This window comes from Misgurnus anguillicaudatus, chromosome 15, assembly GCF_027580225.2.
Source record: "Misgurnus anguillicaudatus chromosome 15, ASM2758022v2, whole genome shotgun sequence".
NCBI classification, from domain to species: Eukaryota; Metazoa; Chordata; class Actinopteri; order Cypriniformes; family Cobitidae; genus Misgurnus; species Misgurnus anguillicaudatus.
The window spans coordinates 25,112,192-25,133,966 of NC_073351.2; the positions used below are offsets into that span (position 1 = coordinate 25,112,192).

At 38.3% G+C, this 21,775-nt stretch overlaps 1 protein-coding gene and 1 non-coding gene across 3 annotated transcripts; both read right to left on the minus strand.

Moving 5' to 3' along the window:
* Positions 1-90: 90 nt before the first annotated feature.
* Positions 91-17,499, minus strand: eif4g2b (eukaryotic translation initiation factor 4, gamma 2b). Of its 2 annotated transcripts, XM_055174355.2 has the most exons (21): positions 17,358-17,496; positions 16,888-16,996; positions 14,719-14,784; positions 14,503-14,628; positions 13,342-13,444; positions 12,938-13,069; positions 10,415-10,481; positions 10,164-10,315; positions 9,970-10,080; positions 8,669-8,851; positions 8,368-8,506; positions 8,072-8,235; positions 7,862-7,972; positions 7,438-7,566; positions 7,167-7,271; positions 6,860-7,075; positions 6,515-6,773; positions 5,799-6,003; positions 1,638-1,846; positions 1,428-1,549; positions 91-1,342 (listed from the first exon to the last, which is right to left on the minus strand). In XM_055174355.2, the coding sequence occupies exons 1-21, from the start codon at positions 17,395-17,397 to the stop codon at positions 1,277-1,279; spliced, it is 2,814 nt and encodes a 937-aa protein (XP_055030330.2). In that variant the 5' UTR covers positions 17,398-17,496; the 3' UTR covers positions 91-1,276. The 2 variants fall into 2 exon arrangements, with proteins under 2 accessions (XP_055030330.2, XP_073709757.1); XM_073853656.1 differs by lacking the exon at positions 7,862-7,972 and having other exon boundaries at positions 17,358-17,499.
* On the minus strand, positions 7,643-7,813 carry LOC129419912 (small nucleolar RNA SNORD97). Its single transcript, XR_008636752.2, has one exon. It is a non-coding gene; the product is annotated as a small nucleolar RNA SNORD97 (small nucleolar RNA).
* Positions 17,500-21,775: the final 4,276 nt, after the last annotated feature.

Genomic DNA, 21,775 nt, shown 5'->3' on the forward strand with positions numbered 1-21,775 from the left:
ATGCACCACTGGGAGATAATCACACATATTTTATTGCACACTTCAGGTAAAATCCCTACTGTATCTCAATAACCAACAACAACATAAACCTTGTACAATGATCAAGTATTTTCTTTATTGTAAATTCAGCAACAGTGGTGATGAATACAGCACTAAAACATATGCTTCATAATGACATGATCATAAGCCATTTAATGTCTTACAACTGGATTGCTGTTAACAAGTTGGCAAACAAGATTAACTTTGTCAAATATAATTAAAACACCTGTCAATAAATGGGTTGTTAAAGAACCAGTTATTGACAAGGGCAGAAGCCTTTCTTCTTTTCTGGGTATCCTGATTGTTTCCTGAATTTATTTTACTTTTAATGGCTCATTTCAAGGCAGGTTAAAATAATCCACTGGTTAAAGATGTTTAGTTTGCAGCAGATTACTTCTTGCCACAAGTTACCATGTCAAACACACTGCAGACAACATTAAATAAGGCTGGGGCAGCAGAGTCATTCAGTCGACAATAGTAACTGGATTTCTCACTGACACATCTTCAACAGAAACCACTTAGGATCTGAAAGCTGTGGCATTAGGTAGTGTGTTGTACAAAATTGTCTGAATGATTATGCAGATGTTAATTCTCAAGACTCAACTTTAGACATATCTGAAGCCGGCACTAACCAAAATCCATTCGGGAGGTAGAAATGGAAACTGCTAGAAAGTTACAGCAACCAGCGAGTGATTACAGTTTAACAGATTTTTTTTAATTTCATGCATGAAAAGGTTAAAAGATATTGCAACCGACCCAGAATAACACTAATAAAAGCATCTAGAGCGGAACCTATCAAGGCCACTCAACCAGGTTCTGATCATTTTAATTTTACTCCATCGCTTGCAGCAAACTATTGCGTGTGTGTAACACCAAAACGTTTTCTGTCCTGTCTTTGTTCAGCGCAACACAAATTAAACCAGATTACACAAGCAATGACTGAACCATTTTCCTCCATGTCTAAAAAAAACAGAGAAAAATATGTATATATTGATTAAGCATAGTGGTTGTTTATCATCTGAAACTCAAAAACTTAACACACCTGACATTGCCTACGATGCAAGCAAACGTGGAAACATGATCAAGATGGCATTAGTCTTGCTGTTATTTGTGAGCCTAGCAGCAGTGTATTATGTAGGTGAAAGTGTGAGTTACAGCAAAAAGTAGAGGAACCAAACAGAAGACAGCATGTTATGTAACAGGACACAAATGTGCACTGGGAGATCAGCCTGGTTCCTCAGTCGGCTTCCTCCTCCGATTCCTCTTCCTCAGCTGTCTCCAACCAGGTCAGCCATTGGTTCACCTAAAAGGAAAGATACAGCCATGATTAAGATAAACATGTGAACACAGATGAGTTTATTAGACAACAGTTACAAGTAAACCATTACCTGGAATAAGGCTTTTCCTTTTCCAGGGAAATCTTGAGAAATGTCTTCTTTCCATGCAAGGAAACCTTCCTCCTCAATGATCTCCATGTCGTAGAAGTTGACAAAGTAGCGAAGCAACATACCTACATATCAAAAATAATCTTCGTCTTATCCAAAGCTCAGTGTTTAATTCAAATAACAACCACGTGTTTCAATAAACAGCTGAGTTACCTTTTGGGAAAGCGTTGGTATTGCAGTGCACCTGCAGGGCATACAGGGCACTGACCTGCAGGTCAGTGTGATCGTGGAGGAACTTCTGCATGACTGGCTTGAAGGCTAGTAGCAGTTGCTTCTCCTGGTCAATCTGTTCTTTGGAAGGAGCAGACAGTTGCTCATCTCCTTCGGACAAGCCGAGCTCAGCCATGATATACTGCAGAAAGCTGGTCAATGATATTAAAATCAGATTATCCAATAATTTTCAGTCTTATAGAGAGATAATATTAGGGCTGCAACAACTAATCGAGAAAATCGCTAATGAAATTCGTTGTCAACGTATAGATTAGTTGGTCTGTGATGTCACATGCTCCTGCACCAACGTGGACAGCACGGACAGGCATCTGCTTCAAACAGCGTGAGCTGCCTGTTTATCAGGTGCAGCTTCTTTTCACTGTGCGACCAGCTTGGTTAAAAGCAAGGCAGCATTGCCAGGTCCTCAGCCTTTAGGGGGAGTTCTGAATTGGGTTACTTTTTGGGTTTACTGCGGGTTAGAGATGAAAGGATTTGTTTACACAGCCCAAATATCCAAGAACTGGTGATAGTCCTTGGGATGCTTTGGACTAATTTTGAATACCGTGTTTTTCGGTCTATAAGGCACGTTTTTTTTCATAACTTGGCTGGTGCTGCGTCTTATAGTCAGGTGCGCCTTGCAAGTCAGTATGAATTCATTTCGACATTTATGAGGCAAGAGACAACATTACTGTCTACAACCGCGAGAGTCCGCTGCTTCTGTATTGATGTAATTCAACGGATTCTGTAATGTGGAATGACGAGTATGCAAACTTGTTGGGTAATTCGGTTAATTTAGCCTATTCAACCTTCCAGGTAAGTTCTTTATGCTATGGTTTATCGTTTAAAGAACTGATAATATTACTTTAACGTACAGACATCTATTCAGCCTGCTGTTGTTTAGTTGAATAACTTGCCTTTCCAGGTTAAATGTCTGTTCTTCGGCTTGGATTTTGTGAAATAATTTTCTAAATAAACTAGGGCTGGGATAAACGATTATTTTTTAAACGATTAATCTAGCGATTATTTTTTCGATGCATCGATTAATCTAACGATTCATTTTATCAGTCCGATTCGACTTCGATTCGATTCGATTCTCGATTATCTCCCCATTAATTAACTAATAGCAATTTATACTAATAGCAAAAATGTTGTTTTACATATCTGATGTAAACATTTCAATATATGTTCATTGCTCTTAAAATTACAAGTGCAAAATAATGCATTCTTAGTCAGAGCATTCAATAAAGCGTTTGCAGCTCATACTGTGCAGTTTAGTAACAGTATAAAAATCTCAAGTTCAAATTACTTTATTTTACATGCATTTATGTGCAAAACCTCTTCAATGTGCCTTTTGATGGTCAGTGTAACATTTATAACTTGATTTGTTTAATCCACATTGTTTTCGTGCTCTTCTAGTCCATTTAATGACAGATATAAACACAATTATAGACTTAAGAAGCACATATATTATTAAATCTCTTTCTCTTAAGTTTGTTAAGATAGATTAGGACTCATTTACTGCTGGACAGAGAGTGAATGAAAGCGCAGTCTTCTGGCAACAGTGACATATTTCATTGCTTTCTGTTACATTGCTCAAAGTCATGACGGTTTAAAATACACTTCACATTCATGATTTTATGGTAAAATGACACATTTTCGCGTCAATCCACGAGCATTTAAACCATAAACAAAACACTTTCACTTTAATTGAGCATGAGCAGCGCAGCAGAACCGACGCAGAAACGATTGCAGCACTGTTGCTACAGAGCCGCGAGCTCGCGCTGCTCATGCGGCGGGGTGCATGCATGTTAACGTGGGCGCTCAAAAAACACGCGCCGCACGTACTGCTCACACTTGCTGTGTGAAACCGGCGTGGACTGAAGCCACTCGCGTTGCTACTATTCTACGGCGCCGCGTTTTTGGGTCTGACAAATTGACGCGCATATTTTGCGTCGACGTATTTTTTGCGTCGACGTCGTCGATTACGTCGACGCGTTGTCCCAGCCCTAAAATAAACGCAACGTATAGTCCACTGTGACTTATATGTGTTGTTTCATCTTAATGATGCATTTTTGAATGATGTGGCCTACTCAGGTGCACCTTATAGTCCGGTAGCCAATGGGCTGGTTTTGATACGCAAATCTGGCAACCCTGACAGGGCAATGACGGAAGCAAAAGTGCAAAGGAACGCTGGTTAATAAAGGTTTAATTTCCTTCTTTAGACCAAGTGAGTTTGTATGTATTTAATTGTTGTTGGGTTTTCATAAAAATAGTATGAACCACAAACTAAGCATCTGTTTGAAAGTAAGGGGAAAATCCATGTTTTTATTACTGGTACAATGCATACATATCAATTACAATTCATAATGGCTTACTTATATTGTTAATAACAAATAATGTTAATTCTCATCAAGGTCTGAAGTTGAAGATTAAAATGAGTTTATTATTCTGTGACAAAATTTCCTCACCAGCACATCCCTGAAAAATATGTTTTATTTATTTTTTAACATTTAACCTCCTAAGACCCGATCTTTGGTTTGTCTTTTTTCAAATTTCTTCCAGCTATTTTGGGGTTAGGAAGAACCAATAAATAACAACCACATTTTTTTTTAAACAAGAAGCAGTGTAATTGTCCACGTTTGTGTACAACAGGTTCCAGTTACACAGAATTAAGAATTATGGTGCAAGCAACAACAAAATGTAATGTCCACATATGTTTTTTTTTCTTCCGATTTCTGAGTTGGGTGTGTAAGTCACCAAATCCAACCTTATATTATTTTAATCACAGTCTTGTCTAAAAATGGTGTTATGTTTTAGGTACATGTCAGCAACTCCTAGTACCTGACAGCAGGGATTGAAAACATTTTTAAACAGTGGGGTTAGTTGTAACACTGTGTTACAATTAACTCTTTCGCCGCCATTGACGAGATATCTCATCAATTAAGAGAAAACGCTTCCCCGCCAATGACGAGATTTTCCGTCTTACCGCAATACTGCTATTATCCACCAGGTGGCGCACTTCCGCAACTTATACAACCCGGAAGTAATGCCTCACGTGAAAGAGAAAGAACTCCGTGTATGTTTTAAAGATCCTTCGCAAAAATTGAATTATTTTTGAAGAAACCTACCCATGTTTGAGAGGTGATTACAAGAGAACTAATGTTTAAAAACTAGCGTTTTTTTTTTTGTTTGAAAGCAGAGGGTCTGTTCTTTCATCAGATATATTGTTTGTTTATATATTTAAAGAACATTTTCTGGAAGGCATTAAACTTTTGTGAAAATCATGAAAAATGCTGGCGCAGGCTGGCAACTTTTTTTAAAAATGCTGGCGGGGAAAGAGTTAAGCCTCCAGTATACAATGATAATGAAATGAAAACAATTTAAATACTATTAATTAAAATTATAACTGTTAATACAATATATCAGGGGAAATAACAGACAATTATGGTTTTTTTGTCTTAATTGTGAAGCGCTTTAAAAAAAACTCTATTTATATGCATTGATGCTTAATACAACAATGGTTAGATGAAGGATCGCAGATGGATGGATGTGTGGATATCTATCTAATATAAGCAGATATATAAACAATATCCACCTTTAGTATATAGACAGAATTTTATTGAATTATTTGTGTTTAAACTAAATTTTCTAGCAGGCGTTACAACAAACCCTCTGTTTTTTTTACAATGAACCCCACATATGGGGTAAATTGTAACGTTTGCACTTCTGTCACTTTTGGTGAAATTGTACGATAACAGTAGGTGCCACAAACAAACTTTAAGTGTTAATTTGTAGCAGAGATGTGTGTGTGTTGATTGTGTAAAAAAATTATTCATCTTACTTAAATCGTTTTTGAATGATAGAGCCAAAGTCAAAAAGCGTTAGGTTGTGCCCCGCTCTCCCCTACACTTCTACATGGTTAATACCCTAATTTAGTGCATTAACTAGCTATAAGTAGTGAAAAATGTAATTGAGTAAACATTTATGTTTTTAACCGATTAGTCGATTAATAACAAAAATAAAAAAAAATAATCACCTGATTAATCGATTATGAAAATAATTGTTTGTTGCAACCCTAATAATATTCATGATCAGATTTAGTACCTGGTCATAAGAATGTTGATGAAGCCATTGTCGGTGTGAAGTTTGGGAGAAATGTTGTCTTTGATCCACTTATAGATGGACTGAGGTGAAGGGTCTGCGATAATCTGCTTCAGTAGTTCCTTCTCCAGTTTTAACAAAGGGAAAAGGAAACTGAGACCCTTTCCCTCCAGAATCTCCAGCATACGATCTTTATTCTGGTCAATTTCTGAACAAGATAAAAATGATAGTTAAAGCATTAGGGGTGCAAGAAAGATATTTGGTTTGCCGATACTGTATTGATTTTCAAAAATGCAAAAAATGTATTGAACTTGAAGACTGAAAGGTCTTCAAAGAGGACCCATTCAAAACCCGTTTTAAATTATCAGTCAGGTCCGCTTCTAATTTAATTACTTCAGGTCCCGGGTCTGAATAACAAAAACCTGAGTCGATCGGAGAACACCCGCCTGTGATCAGAGTCAGTCAGCGCTAACGCACTACAGCGCATGTCCAATCGCATGCGCTACTCCGGTTTCTATGGCGACTGACAGCAACTGGCCCCTGCAGTAAGTCGCGACCACATGCTACACTTTCTTTCTCCCGTTTTCTTTATGAATGAACTGCCTGGGAAACTGGTTAGCTGGGACAGTGCTCAATTACACAGTTAATTACACAGTAACACATTTTTTAGCGAAATGCCATTAATGACCAACTAGACTAAAAGAAGAATGGAGACATACCAGGAAGCATCTTCTGCATGTTGACCTTGCTCTGCTGGAAGAGATCTGTGAGCCATTCACGGTCCTTCAGCTTGGAAGCCTGCTGCAAACACAGCAGGAACAGAGGAAAGTGGTTTCCGTTTTCCAGTGGATGAGCCAATTCGGCCACACTGACCAGCTCAGCGATGACGGCCCGTGCGGCAAACTGGGCCAGGTAAGACTTCACCAGAGGAATGTCTAGCTCAATCTTAGGGCACTGATCTAATACATTCAGAAGAGCCTGCATGACGACAACAACACAAACCGAATTAGTGCACTTGTGTCATCTGCGTCCACATGTAATGAGGAGCACTCCGGATAAGTTACCTGCATGAAGTTCTCTCCCGTGATGAAGCCCTCGATTCGCAGTGTATGAATTAAAGTGCTGGCCTGTTCCCGATCCTCATCGCTCCGCTCCAGAGAACACAAGATGATCTTACTTAACATCTCAGGCAGAAAATGTTTAGGAGCTTTCATCTCCCTCACGGCACTGACTGCATCCCCCATGTTCTTACTGTTAAGATACTCGGTCACCATGGTCTCCTGTAACAAAACCAGTGAAAGGTTAGAAACATCGGATAACTGGTGATTTCAAGCAGATGCTTTGAACGTAACAGCAGTTTGAATGGCACACCGTCATTTTTAGCAGTTCCTCCTTGGTAGGTGGTGGTTTCTTAATTGTCTTCTGAGGTTTCTCCTGGATCAGAGGAGGGTTGGTTTTCAATCCAAGCTGAGGAGGCTGAAGAAAACACAGAGAAGATGATGAATGCATTTGCAACACAAGACAATAAAGAAAAAAAGCATTTAAAAGTGGCAAAGCAATTAATGACTCGCATAAGTAATAAATTAATCCAAGTATGATCAAAGAGAGTTCAATGATGTATAGGACAATGTATATTTATTACCTGTCCGAGTGGTGGAGTCTGTGTGCGTGGAGGCTGAGCACTAGGAGGAATCATGGTGGGAATCTGGGGCTGAAGTTTCGGCACTTGGTTTTTATTTAGAAGGAATGACTGAGCTGGTCTGAGGCTGATCTGTGAGGATGAAAACCCCAAAGCACACATTTCTTATGCTAATAATGATTAAAATACATCAAAAACATTCAAAATCACACCCTCATATCTCATAATCGCAGTCAGTGGACTGGCTGACAGTTGAAGAGTGAGGGATAGAAGAAGAGCATAAAGGAAGAGGTAAAGAAGATGGGTAGATAGGTAGGTAGAAAACTGCCATCCAGTGGATTCCCTCAGAATAACGCGTCTTTATATAATCACAGGGTGTGGGCGGTTTTGGTTGAACTTAGCATTAGCTAGTGTGTCTTTAGTTTACCTCATCTGCACTGAGTTGCCCCTTCTTGAAGCGTGGCGGCATGTCCTTTGACTGAACTTGCTGCTGGTTTGAATGGTTCTGGTTTTGATTGTGAAAATGCTGATTCTGACCCTAAATATATATTTATATTTATTTAGCAATCTCAATCTTCTAATACTCGATTTGAAAAGGTGAGTTTACTCTTGATGTGATACAGGAATTTGTACGCACCTGGTTAGACTTGATAAAAGGCTTCAGACCCATGTCAAACTGTGACTGTGGCTGAGCGGCCATGTGGCCACTGTGACCATTATAAAGTTGGTTTGTACGATGACGTCCTAAAGTGGGGGAAAATCTGTCCTGGATCACACCTGGACCAGTCCCTATGCCACTGCCTGCAGATTCAAACAAGGCAAAGGTAAGTGCATGGTACATTTTTATTCATTTAGTAAACACAGAAGTAGCATCACAGTAGTGTCAAGATCACCATGTTGGAATTTTAAGCTTCAGACATATTTCTTACTCACCGGGCATTTGACCAAACATATCGGCCAATCCCCCAAGAGATTCTCTGTCCAGTTTTATCCTGTTCGGCATGAAAGGGCCTTCTAGGAAGAAGTCCATTTTCATTCCTTGGTTCATGGGTGGAATGAAAACCCCCAAATCCTTTAAAGGAAAACAGAAAAAAGCTTTTAATGCCCAATGCTTTCTATAATTCTGTTTAAATAAGTCTATAACAGTCTGTTAGCCCCATTATCAAAATGTAATATACATATTTACAGCTCATGAAAGATGAGCAAACCTATTCAATAGCCAATGAAAGCTTACCTTCACTGCATCTTGACGAATCTGGTTAATCGTCTTTGGTCCGTTGTCGATAAAAGCTTTACGAGGAACCCAATTGTTCTCTCTCAGCTCCACTGTGTCCTGCAGTAGGAAACGAATCCTTGCAGGCAAATCCTTGTTGTTCATTAAGGATTGCATACGGCCAAAGTACTGATCCATTAAAGACTGTGGGAGATGCAACAGCGCATGAGGAAGCATGCTTTAAACAGCTCACAGCAAGTGAATTTTAGTGGTTTCAAATTACACAAAGGCCGAGTCCTCCTCTTAAAACGGCTTGAGAACATTTTTTTATTATCTCCGCATAAGCCGCGTTCAATGGAAAACTGCTTTAAGCAGAGTCCATTAGAAACATTTGCATTTATTTCATGGTTAACTTTAGAATACATTTATCCTATTTAATTATCGCGAATGTGAGTGTATATATACATACACACTCATCTAAAGGATTATTAGGAACACCTTTTAAATTTCTCATTAATGCAAAGATGTGGGGGATGTTTTCTTGGCACACTTTAGGCCCCTTAGAGCCAATTGGGCATCGTTTAAATGCCCCAGCCTACCTGAGCATTGTTTCTGACCATGTCCACCCCTTTATGACCACCATGTACCCATCATCTGATGGCTACTTCCAGCAGGATAATGCACCATGTCACAAAGCTCGAATCATATCAAATTGGTTTCTTGAACATGACAATGAGTTCACTGGACTAAAATGGCCCCCCAGTCACCAGATCTCAACCCAATAGAGCATCTTTGGGATGTGGTGGAATGGGAGCTTCGTGCCCTGGATGTGCATCCCACAAACCTCCATCAACTGCAAGATGCTATGCTATCAATATAGGCCAACATTTCTAAAGAACGCTTTCAGCATCTTGTTGAATCAATGCCATGTAAAACTAAGGCAGTTCTGAAGGCGAAAGGGGGTCAAACACAGTATTAGTATGGTGTTCCTAATAATCTTTTAGGTGAGTGCATATACACACACAAACACACACACACATGTTCGTTCCTTATGTTCCTGTGTAGCCCAAAGGTAGAGTTGCGTAAACAGTGCAAAAAGGCCATGGGTTCGACCCAGGGAACACTCAAACTGATAAAAAATATCTGTGATGTATATATTGCTATATGACAAACCAATTCAGTTCGCTTTAAAATTTGTTTTTAGAAGAACTAAATTTCTAAAATGTCATAAAAGTGAACCAAAAAAGTAAATCAAGAAAAATGATCAGCCTTTGTATCTCTTTACAAGAAAAGTAACTCTTAAATGGTCCTTCAAATGGTACCTTAGCTTTTTCATGGTCGAGTCTAGGCCCCACAGTCCTCATTATCTGACAGAGACACTCCAGATCCTCTCCCATGTCCTTGAGCTGGACCCTCTTCTTTTTCTCCAAAAGCTACAAATAACGAACAGCTCATTAAAACCCACACAAATAAAAAGAAGAAAGACTGATTAAAAAGTCAAGTGGTAAACACATACTGTTTTGATGCACTTATGAAGGATAGACTCATGAATGAGGTCGAGTTTGCCAAGTTCTCCAATGAATTTGATATTGCCAAGCATCTTAATCTTGGCGATGGCACGCTGCTCCTCTTCCTCAGAGGTAAGAGGGTTGTCTTGTTTGTCATAGACTAAATTAAGTGACACATTAGAATGTTAGAAATAGAAACCAGTTGGGAAAAAGAGATATTGTGCCTTGCAAAAAAAAAAAGGAAAAAAAATTGACTCACTGTCAACATTTTTGGCGCGATTTTCAAATTCATCTTGAAGCTTGGTGATTAGAAGTCTTCTGAAAGTCTGCAGGGAACACACAGAACAGTGCACAATGACTAAATGAAACCAATTCATAAAGGGGCAAAGAGGAAATAAGCGCACCCTTTATAATTGAAGCTTGAACAAATATAACCTGTTTTACAAGCACACAGTGACTAAAACAAGTGTTTCAAAACTAAATGTGCATGATTTGTTTACACTGCAGTTAGCAGGACAACAGTAGTTGTGTTTCCATTACAGAGTTGCGCAAAACTTATGCAATATTTTCTAAATGTTGATAAAAAAAACTTTTGGTGAAATTACGCCATTTCCAGTAACTGATAATGTGTTACTAAAACAATCTTTCCTCCCGCGAGAAGTAATTTCAAACATCACATCGATGGATGTTGGTAGGTTTACTAATATTGCATCCACTGCACTAGGCATTATTTTTAATCGAAGGAGATCTAGGAGTGTTATCCAAACATTAATGGCAAGGAAACCCCTTATACTTGGCAACACCAATGCATAAGATATTTCTGTACATACAGCATTACCTTTAAATAAAGATTATGACTTAGGGGCTGGACACACCAAAACTTTTAAACGCGGCTGAAAACGCCTTGAGGACGCCGAATGCCAGCTGTTTTTCAGCTGAGTGCCAGCTTTCTTCAGTTGAGCGCTTTGGTAGCCGTGATACTTCAGCTGCGAGCTGGTTGGTTGCTGTGGTAATGTCCCGCCCCTCCTCCACTGTGATTGGGTGGTCGTGTGAGAACTGACATTGACGACCGGAGCTTTTCTCCCAAAGTTGAATCTCTTTCAACTCTCGACGCTCAGCGCCGAGCGCGGAAAAACGCCGAACGCGGAAAAACGCCGAACGCGGAAAAACCGCCGAGCGCCGGTTTTCAGCGCGGAAAAAACCCGCTAGCTGCTGGCTTATTTGAAAAACGCCGAGCTTCCATTGGAAACAATTGAAAACATGCGCTGGCCGCGGGCGTAAAAGCGTTGGTGTGCACGCCCCCCTTACAGACATCAGGTGACCTGAAAACATGAATAAACTGTTTCCATGAATATTCATCTTTGCTTTGACACGTTTCCATTATTCGTATTTTCAATTAACGCAATTTGAAAAGTAATGGAAACAGCTACTAAGCTCTTGTTGATTTTTTCATGTTGTTTTGACCTACTGCAATCTTGAATGGATATGGGATGAGACAATACTATCCATTTGCTATGATATGACCCTCTTTTTTGCAACAAAAGCTGCAGGGTTCCCACACCTTTAACTTCAAACTCAGGCTTTGTCCACACAAAGCCGGTGCATTCCCTATCCGATCATTTTTTCCTTGTTCTAAAAAAATAATCTGTAAACACGAAACCACTAAAACCGACTGAAAGTGGTGTAGTATATATGCCGGACCAGTATGGGGCGCTGTAATTCTGCCACAGATATACACTATACACGAAGAAGACGACTTTGAGCATGTGCATAACCAACGTATGGTGTTGTCCATTATCGCTTGTTGGTCACCACAATTGCATAGAAGCAATAGATTTTGCGGTAATAAAGCTAGTAGGCTTTAGTAGCTTCTGTAGCACGAACACAATCACGTAGTCCGCCATTATTGTTGTTGCTGTTACGTGTGACGCTTCCGACACGTGATGTGATGACGTTTTCGCTTCACAAAATATACGGATTGGCTGTACACACGAAACCGCAAGGGTGTTGATTTCAGATTTATCCACTTTAGGACCCCGTTTCAAAAAAATAACGGTTTCACTCTCTCAAAATGCCGGATCCGTGTGGACAAAACGGCAATACGATAACAAATTTATACGTATACAGTGATATGCGTCTCCGTGTGGACAGCCCCTCAAGCGCCTTCCTTTTAAGATACATTGTTACAGTTCCCTTTTGAGGGAACTCGCGCTGCGTCACTGCGGTGACACTTTGGGGGCGCCTCCAGGGGTAGATTTGTCTGAATGTGTATATCAAATTTAACCAATAGTGAGGCTTAACAACAAAGACAGGGTGACGTGGGAGCCAGGAAGTATATCGCTATTTGAAATACTGCCAAAGACGTCGTTACAGGGACGCAAGAAGTATGGCAAGGGAGACACAGCGTGTCTCGTTCCCTTCTCAGGGATCAACAGTTACATACTTAACCCAGAGACGTTTTCATGTGTCAAACACAACTATGCAAAAAAGCATTTTGGTATGAATCAACATTCGCATAAAGACGCATAAATAAGCATTTAAAGTGAACAGTTTAGCATGTGTGCTTAAAAAGTCTAGAAGTCTTGATATTATCCTACACTACACAGGGGATAATATGGATTTTTTTTCAGAAAACGTCTTGCATAAAATAGATTCAAGCACTTTCAATGACCTGTATCTATATACTTTCAAGGACCCGTGGAAACTAGATTTAGGTACACAAAATTCCTGGATTTAACAGCTTTTGCAAAATGCAGCCAAGCCATAAAATATAAGAACTCACTGTGCTCTGCTTTTGTGATGACTGGATTTCAGGTGTTGGGCCGTCAAAGTTTGGTGCATCTTCTGCCAAACGCAAACATAGCTGAGCATACAGTGAGCTGTATTTGGGCTCTTCTAGGGCTTTGTCTACGATCTATAACAGAAAAGACAGAATTAAAATGCGTTTTAACAATGAAACAAGTAGGTACAAATCTACTCAAGTACAAGTCGTCTAAATGTTCTTTTTACCCTGGTCACCCCCAGTTAATCCAGCGCATGACCATATAACCAAAACATAAAAACTGACCTACATTTTATTTCAAATCTGCATAAAAATCATTTCTATGTCAATGTGATGTCACGCTACAAAAAGTTAATCCAATGCCTTTGTTAATTACTGTAAAAATACAAAAATAACAGTCTTACCAGCAAGATGATTCCTTTGAGGACAAGTTTAGAGTCTACGCCCACATTGAGAAGCTCAAGGCATAGCTTGTCGAACTTTTCAGGGGTCAGTTTATTGAGTATGCTAAAAGACAAAAGCATAAATTACATACCAGTCAAAACTAGGGGTGGGCGATATGACCAAAATCTTCTATCACGATAGGATTAATTTTATATCATGATAACGATATGTATCACGGTAGAGGTTTTTTATGTTTTAATAAGGTTTAAATCTTTAATACCATAGAAATGTTCATACTTCTCACAAAAAAACATATACAAGCATAGAAAGAAGATAAAAAGCAAACAAAACTCAAGCTCTTTGAAGATAAACAGTCATATAAGAATGATAATAAATAATTATGCATGTATGTATAAGCCTATACATATTTTTATTTAAGGTAGAAAAGTGATTTAATCAGGAGCAGTGAGAGATTTTCTCTCAATGCTGTTTGATTAACACGAGTGACAGACGGGAGCAAAATTAGGTAACTTCCCCTTTAAGACCAACGTCCAGATCCAATACACTGTCACACATGCGCTTTCTGTTTTAGCTGTTTACTTTCTCTTAAGACCTGACTGGTCGTGTTTATGAGGATGCTTGCAAAGACGGGAATTGTGACGCATATATGTATTTAAGGCCAATAAAGCGGGAAAAATGCTCGCGAGCTTAATGAGCAGCAGTCGCGCGACTTGCGCGTTCCTCACAGACAGAAAAAGCAGCGGCTGCGCGACTTGTCCGCTCCTGACACACAGAAAGAACGCACGCATAGAGATCTGTTGTCTGTGTTTCAATGGCTTAAAATAACTTGTTTTAAAACTGCAGTGCTTAAATACGTGTACAAACGTTACGTTTTCGCGACCACGCGCACAGGAGCGTGACGTGGGCACGTAACCTCGATAGAAACGATAGTCCAAAATCTCTACCGGTTGACAATTTTCTACCGGTTAATTATGTCTACCGGTTTATCGCCCACCCCTAGTCAAAACAAATACAACTGTTCCACATTTGAGGATCTCTAAGATGGAGTATGTCAGCTGACACGCTCACCAGACTCAGAGCACAATGAACAAAACAGCTCAAAACAAAGACTTCTTCTCTCACTGCTGAAGTAAATATTTATGCATTTTTAGGAGACTCACCCTCTCACTTTCCTAAATATTGCATCATGATGTTCTTTCTCGTTGGAGGAGTTGACATCTCGTCTAGTGCTTCTTGAAGGAACCCATCTCTGAACGCTGGTCCCTGGGGTTTTCCCCAGGTACTCGCTAAGGATAGACAAAGTGATTAGAGAGTCTGCAAAGCTGTATCTTTCGTCACTTTTTGATGCCTTGATGTTTTTACACGTTTTAACATACCTGTTGCCGACAGTCTTGGGATAGTGCTGGGATGCACCCCTACCTCCTCCTCCGCCCGAAGAAGCACTAAAATATTAAAACATGAATTAGACTAAAGGAACATTAAAAAGCTGTTTGCAGAAAAACCACTACACAGCCAGAAAACAAAAAGCAGTTTGTTGTCAAAGGAAAGATTAAGTTTAACCAGTTTAAAAAGTAAAAAAGAAACAAACAAAAAAATGTGGACATGTGGATGCATTATACGTTTTTTTTTTTTTTTTTTATGCATTTTAACAGGTTTTTAAGTTTTCTAAAGGCAACAGCTTGTGGATCAATTTCAACAAGGTTAAAAAAATGATCGGTAATTCAAATCTTTTAAAGTTCAGGCAAATGTTTTACCCCTCGGTCATGAGTTAAGTTAAATCGATTGAACGGTCCCCTTGATCACGGCAAATGGTGTGGCGTCAACGCAGATGCTCGGGTCTAAAACGCAACTGAACCAGTGTGCGATGGAAAGAAATGCCAGTCATTACACATTGTTTAGGGTGTTTCATCTTATAGTAGGTCAACACAAATATCATGATCTGAAAAGCTGGCATTGGGCAATCCAATTAAAACCAGGTGCCTCAAAAAGAAGTCTTAAAAGAACAGTTCACCCAAATAAAATGGAGAAAATATTTTCATAATTTACTCCACCTGCCATCTCAGATGTTTATGACAGTTCCTTTCTTCAGCTGAACACTTTTATATTTAAATGCCATTTTATTTGGGGCTCAACATGGGGAAACTCCAATACGCATTTAAATTGATCATTAAAGGATTAGTCCATTTTCTTAAAAAAAGAGAATCCAGATAATTTACTCACCACCATGCCATCCAAAATGTTGATGTCCCTCCCTGCTCAGTCGAGAAGAAACTATGCCTTTTGAGGAAAACACTCCAGGACCCCTCTTCATTTTAATGGACTTTAATGGATCCCAAAACTTAACTCAACACGTAACAGTTTTTCTCAACAGAGTTTCAAAGAACTCTAAACGATCCCAAACGAGGCATAAGGGTCTAATCTAGCGAAACGATTGTCATTTTGACAAGAAAAATAAACAATATGCACTTTTAAACCACACCTTCCCATCCATCCGGTCCTGCGACGCGCCAGCGCGACCCCACGCAATACGCCATCACGTCAAAAGGTCACGGATGACGTATATGAAACTACGCCCCAGTGTTTACAAGTATGGAGAAAGAAGACCGATCCGACGTTGTTGTATGTTGAATGATACTAATTAACGTCTTTGTGTCAGTTTATTGTTTAAAATGGTCCGCAAATGTGCGTTTCATATATGTAACACATGACCTTTCTACGTCACTACGCAATTACGTGAGGTCGCGCTGGCCGTCACAGGCCGAAGATAGACGAGAAGTGTTGGTTTAAAAGTGCATTTTTTTTGTCAAAAATGACAATCGTTTCACTAGATTAGACCCTTATGCCTTGTGTGGGATCGTTTATAGTCCTTTGAAACTCAGTTGAAAAAAAACTGTTAAGTGTTGGTGTCCATTAAAATGAGAAAAATCCTAGAATGTTTTCCTATAAAAACATAATTTCTTCTCGACTGAACAAAGAAAGACATCACCATTTTGGATGACATGGTGCTGAGTAAACTATCTGGATTTTTTTTTTAAGAAAATGGACTAATCCTTTAAAATAATCTAAATGAATCAAGTGAGATAATATACGTCTTAAAAGAATTGATATGTTTGTGAGAAAAAAAAGATTGTGATTTTTTTTAGAAAACAATAGTTGTGTATCCATGATAGAAACCTAAAGATCAGTGCAATAAATTAAAACATTTATTTATATCATATTGAATCTCATTAGTTCTTAAGTGTCTCCTGACAAAACATACATAGACACGTAATATAAAATGATCTTTGCTAAACAGAAGTCATTTACATCTGGGATGGCATGGGGGTGAGTAAAGTATAAGAATTTTCTCTGGATGAACAATTATTTTAAACATGAACTAAAGACTATATAGATAGATATCTACAAAGTATTTCTCCGTGACACTTTTGCAACATCCTGATTGGTACATATGAACTAAATAACATGTCTTTGTCTCTACCGATGGTTAACTAATGAGGAAACACTGCTGGCCACAAAACTGGCCAATGTATGTTGTTTGAACACACCTGAAACGAGAAGCACCCCCTTCTGCAATCACACTCTCCACTTTGGCGGCTTGACAACGAAGAATCTTCAAAAAAATAATTATCAAAGGGTGGGGTGGGGAAATCCGTACTGTATAAGGAGGAAAAATACAAGGAAACATTAACACATTGTTGACTGCGTATTTCATACACAAGCATGGTGATACCAGTCACATTACACCCTTGCCTTAAAAACAAATGCCTGCTTAACCTATATTACTAGCAAAAACTGAATTTAAAGTACTAATGATTGGCCGGTCTCCATCGTTTTCTTCCTATCATGACAAAAGAGGCCCGGCCTTTAGCTTGCTAACCCCAAGAGGGATGAGTGACAAAGAACTACATTTTACGTCTACCTTTCACGTTTAACGCGATTTAAGGCCCAATAGAGTTTAAACAAAAACAAATCTATACACAACAAAAACTGATATCGACATAACCGTTTAAATAACCTCCCCTTGCGACAAAGCTTTGCGTAACTGCTATTAGCATGCAGTGGTTAGTCACAGTTAGCTTAGCACTTCCTGTATTTCAGAACACAGCAAGTGGCCACGGTTGATAAATCTAAATCAGTCCGACTGGATTTATATACATCTTTTATTTCAACAGTAATATTGGCAGAAAACGCGTCTAGGTGTTTGTTCTATAACGACGCCATTTTCTGCAGTCACGCGCTTAAAATAGCAGCCATTTTACCTCATGTTAAACACAAAAAACTCACCTTTACTAAAGCAACCTCAGTTTTGATGTTGATTTTGGAGTTCAAAAAAGAGAAAATACGATGAATATAAAAATACAAATGCGTTTCTCGAGAGTGTTAAGATGGTAACCGGTCATACACACTGGCGTTCTGTACTGCGGTAAGGCCAGCCTCCACTTGAGAAAAGACGGTCAAGCTAGCTCTCACGTTGCTTTTTAGTGCGCACATATAATAGACATGATGGTCCAAGCACGAGTGGGCTGATTTCAAAATAAAAGCGATCTACCGGCTGGCACAGTTTCTCATTCAGTTATTTGACACTGTATTTTAGGTGGTTGCTACCCAGTTGCTAGGTAAAATGAAGTCTCGTAAGCAGGGGAGTAGCGTATGCATAGGCAGTCCTGATGGGCCCCCCATTCTAATGATCACTACAAACTGTATGATAACCAAACAAGACTTGATTCAGTCATATTTTATTTTGTTGAATGAAAGACATTACATTTATACATTACTTAGAACATTTATTTTTATTATGCTTTATTACTTTAAGGCATACATAAAATCTTAATTATGCATTTTAGTTTTGTACATTAACAAAAAGCTCCATTCATAATAAAAGACAAACAAAACTTGTGTCACTAGTCATTTTTATTTGGAGAAAAAAAGGCAAAACGAAACAAATGCTATTGCTTACATAGCTTCCTCAAATGTATAGCTTATACTGAAGTGTATTCCCCAGTAAATGCCCACTGGTGTAATGTTGGCATGATAGCTAATTTATCGATAAGCTACCAAGCTACCTATGACACTGATTAGTCTATTATTGCTAATTTTAGATATTATAGCCTATTCATTTAAAGGGGCCATGGCATGAAAATCTGACTTTTTCCATGTTTATGTAAAAAAATGTAAAAAAAAAAAAAGATCAACCCAGTAACTTAGTTTTGGTAAACCATTCTCTACAAGCACATAACAAAAAAGGTCATAAGGAGCTCTTATTATAATAATACCACCCCTTAATCTGCACTATCCAACCACAGCACTGCCATTTAGTGCAGAGAAAAGCCCAATTGAATTTTAATTGCAACAAACCACCATCATTGTGATCAGTGTTTGAATTTCATCAGCTCATTTGCATTTTAAAGGACACACCCAAAAGTGCAAATTTTTGCACACACCTACAAAGTGGCAATTTAAACATGCTATAATAAATTATTTATATGATGTTTTGAGCTAAAACTTCACATATGTGCTCTCGGGACACCAAGGATTTATTTGACATCTTAAAAAAGTCTTGTGCCATGGCCCCTTTAAAAATAAACATGTTTCAAATTAGGCTATTATAACAGTGTTTTGTATGCAAACAGCATTGTTAGTATGCAGTTTATTTATTTAGCCTTTCACCTCAAATTGCATGTAAACTATAACCAAATTATCATTTGAAAGTGTATGTTCTGCTTTTTCAATGGGTTGTCTTAGTTTATTATTAACAATGGTGGGGATATTCAAACAGTTTAGCACTATAGATTTCTTGTTTGTGCGCATCTTTCTTTGAAAAGAAGTCAGTCACAAAGTTTTTTCCTTCTCCTGTCTTTCCTTTCTTTTTTTGGTGGTCTGATTTAGCTTTCTTTGAGAAAAACATTTCACCGTCACCTCAGAGACGCTCAACAACATAAACAAAATGCGCGTGCAGATGGACTAAACCATTTGGTGCATTTAGGGGCGGGATCGTGAGACTTTAGGTAGTTTTACTTATACAAAATATAGTTAGTCAAACAGTTATTCAGCCAATGCACTAACTTTACATTTCATTTGACATTCACTATGAAATTTAATTAGGAAATGAAAATATCCAGGTAAAATAAAATATATTCCAGACTTTTAAGGGCCCCCTCTTCCCTTGGGGCCCTGGTAATCAGTACTGGTTTAACCCCCAGTCCAACGTCCCTGCTCGCACCAGATGGCCCTAGTTAACGTTATACCTTTGGCTTTACTGTTTTGAACCAAGAGTTGAAGATTCGAGAGTTTCGAAAACCCCGCCATCTGTTGGTTAAATAACATAACAGTCGCTTCTCGAAGAAACTAGGTCGAACGAAGCAACCAGCTGATGAAATTTAGACTAATTTATTAGATTAATTGTAACGTTATGTGTATACAACTTAGAGTACAACATGTGTTGTCAATATTGAATGGTCAATATGTAAGGAATAATTGACGACGGGCCATTAAATTGTTGGAAAATAATCACTTCGTGCCATTACACTGCGGTTGTGGATTATTTTCAAATAGTTTTTCAAATTAGTCAGTTATTCTGCTTATACCGCGATTACAGATGCTTTGGTGGTGGATATTTTTATAACATTTGACACGTAAGGGGGAATGATTTACAGAAAAATAATCAACACCCATGGAACATTTCTCAATCAGAATACAGCATTCAACAGGCCCGTGGTATAACAAAAAATAATGCATATACCCATTGAAAGTTTCTCAACCAATCAGAATAAAGCATTCAACAGCCCTGTGGTGTAAAATAAATTAATTTACCTATTCAGGTGTGGCAATAAATTCCAATATGAGTTAATATTTATACAATTCGTTACTTTATTGAAAATGCACATACAATGCTATCCATATATTATTATTTAGGACTAAATGTGAATAAGGCAAAGAACTCATAAAAAGTTCTGTGGTTCGAAAAGTTCTGACAGCAATTAAGCGCGCACATGACTGAGCAGAAAGTAAACCGAAGTGATTGCTAGGCTGTTGCTATGGTGTTCTGGGTGGTTGCTAGGCCATTGCTGTTGTCTTCTGGATGATTGCTATGCAGTTGTTATGATGCCCTAGGTAATTGCTATGCAGTTGCTATGGTGTGCTGTGTGATTGCTAGGCCATTGCTATGGTATTATGTGTGGTTGTTAGACCGTTACTATGGAGTTTTAGGGTGTTCTGGTGTTCTGGGTGATTGCTAGGGCTGGGCAAAAAAATCAAATTTTTGATTAATCTGTTTTTTTACGTGGTCGATTCAAAATCGATTCTCAAAGGCAACAAATCGATTTTTTCCTCATATTTATTTCCGCAAACATTGAACGTAAGATTAACGTTAATCTAATTACTAGTCTTCTCCACCAGATGTCACCCTCTTTTTTTGACTTGCGCAATGTTACCAAGGAGCGAAAGGTGAGCCTGTCATTCATTAATTTGGTCCATATTCTAATATATTACAATATAATATATATTCATTAAGTTGAATCGAGAATCGAGTATAAAATTGACCCGAGAATCGGAATCGAATGCGAATCAATTTGAAATCTTGTGAACCGAAATCAAATTTGGAACACCTGAATCGATACCCAGCCTAGTGATTGCTAGGCTGTTGCTATGGTCTTCTGGGTGACTGCAAGGACATTGTTAGGCCATTGCTGGTATTATGCGTGGTTACTAGACCGTTACTATGGTATTTTCGGCTGTTTCTATGGTGTTCTGGGTGGTCATTATGATTACATGAATTTTCTTACATGAGCTACCACTCCACTTTTTACAGTCTTTGACAGTCTTGGTTTTTAGACCAAGGTCAATATTAAAAAAGTTTGAAGTGCATAAATTCACATTTTTTGATAAATTTAATATGGGAATTTTTCTTCATTTGCTACTCTTTATTGCAACAAAATTTTAATGACTTCAAGTGTTTATTTCAATGCATATTCTTCAGTCTGAATAAAATTAAAGGGTAAAATATTAATTCTGTATTCCAGCATTTTATTAAACATAAATATTCAATAAATATAATGCATATAAATGAAGTAGTAGTATTTCTGATTTGAGCCACTAAATGGCAGTAGAGACCTAAAAAGATGTTAACAAAAGCCCACGCATGCTATGGTGGTCACATCCAAAAGAAGCTGTAGGCTATATGGACAGCTTCTTATTTCATAGGTCAATCCATACTGAATAGTATTGTACTGTACAAATTACTGTACAATTAGCTTTGTATGCATTCTGTAAGTAATAAGTAAATGTAATGTTTTATCGTAAATTTGATGTAAATGTATCCATGAATGTTGGCAAATTTTCAGTCTTTATTATGCACATAAAATGTATCTTGTAGGTCTTCAGGATGTCATATTGCAAGTCATTTCATTTCTTTCTGACCCCAGGCTGTCAGTATTG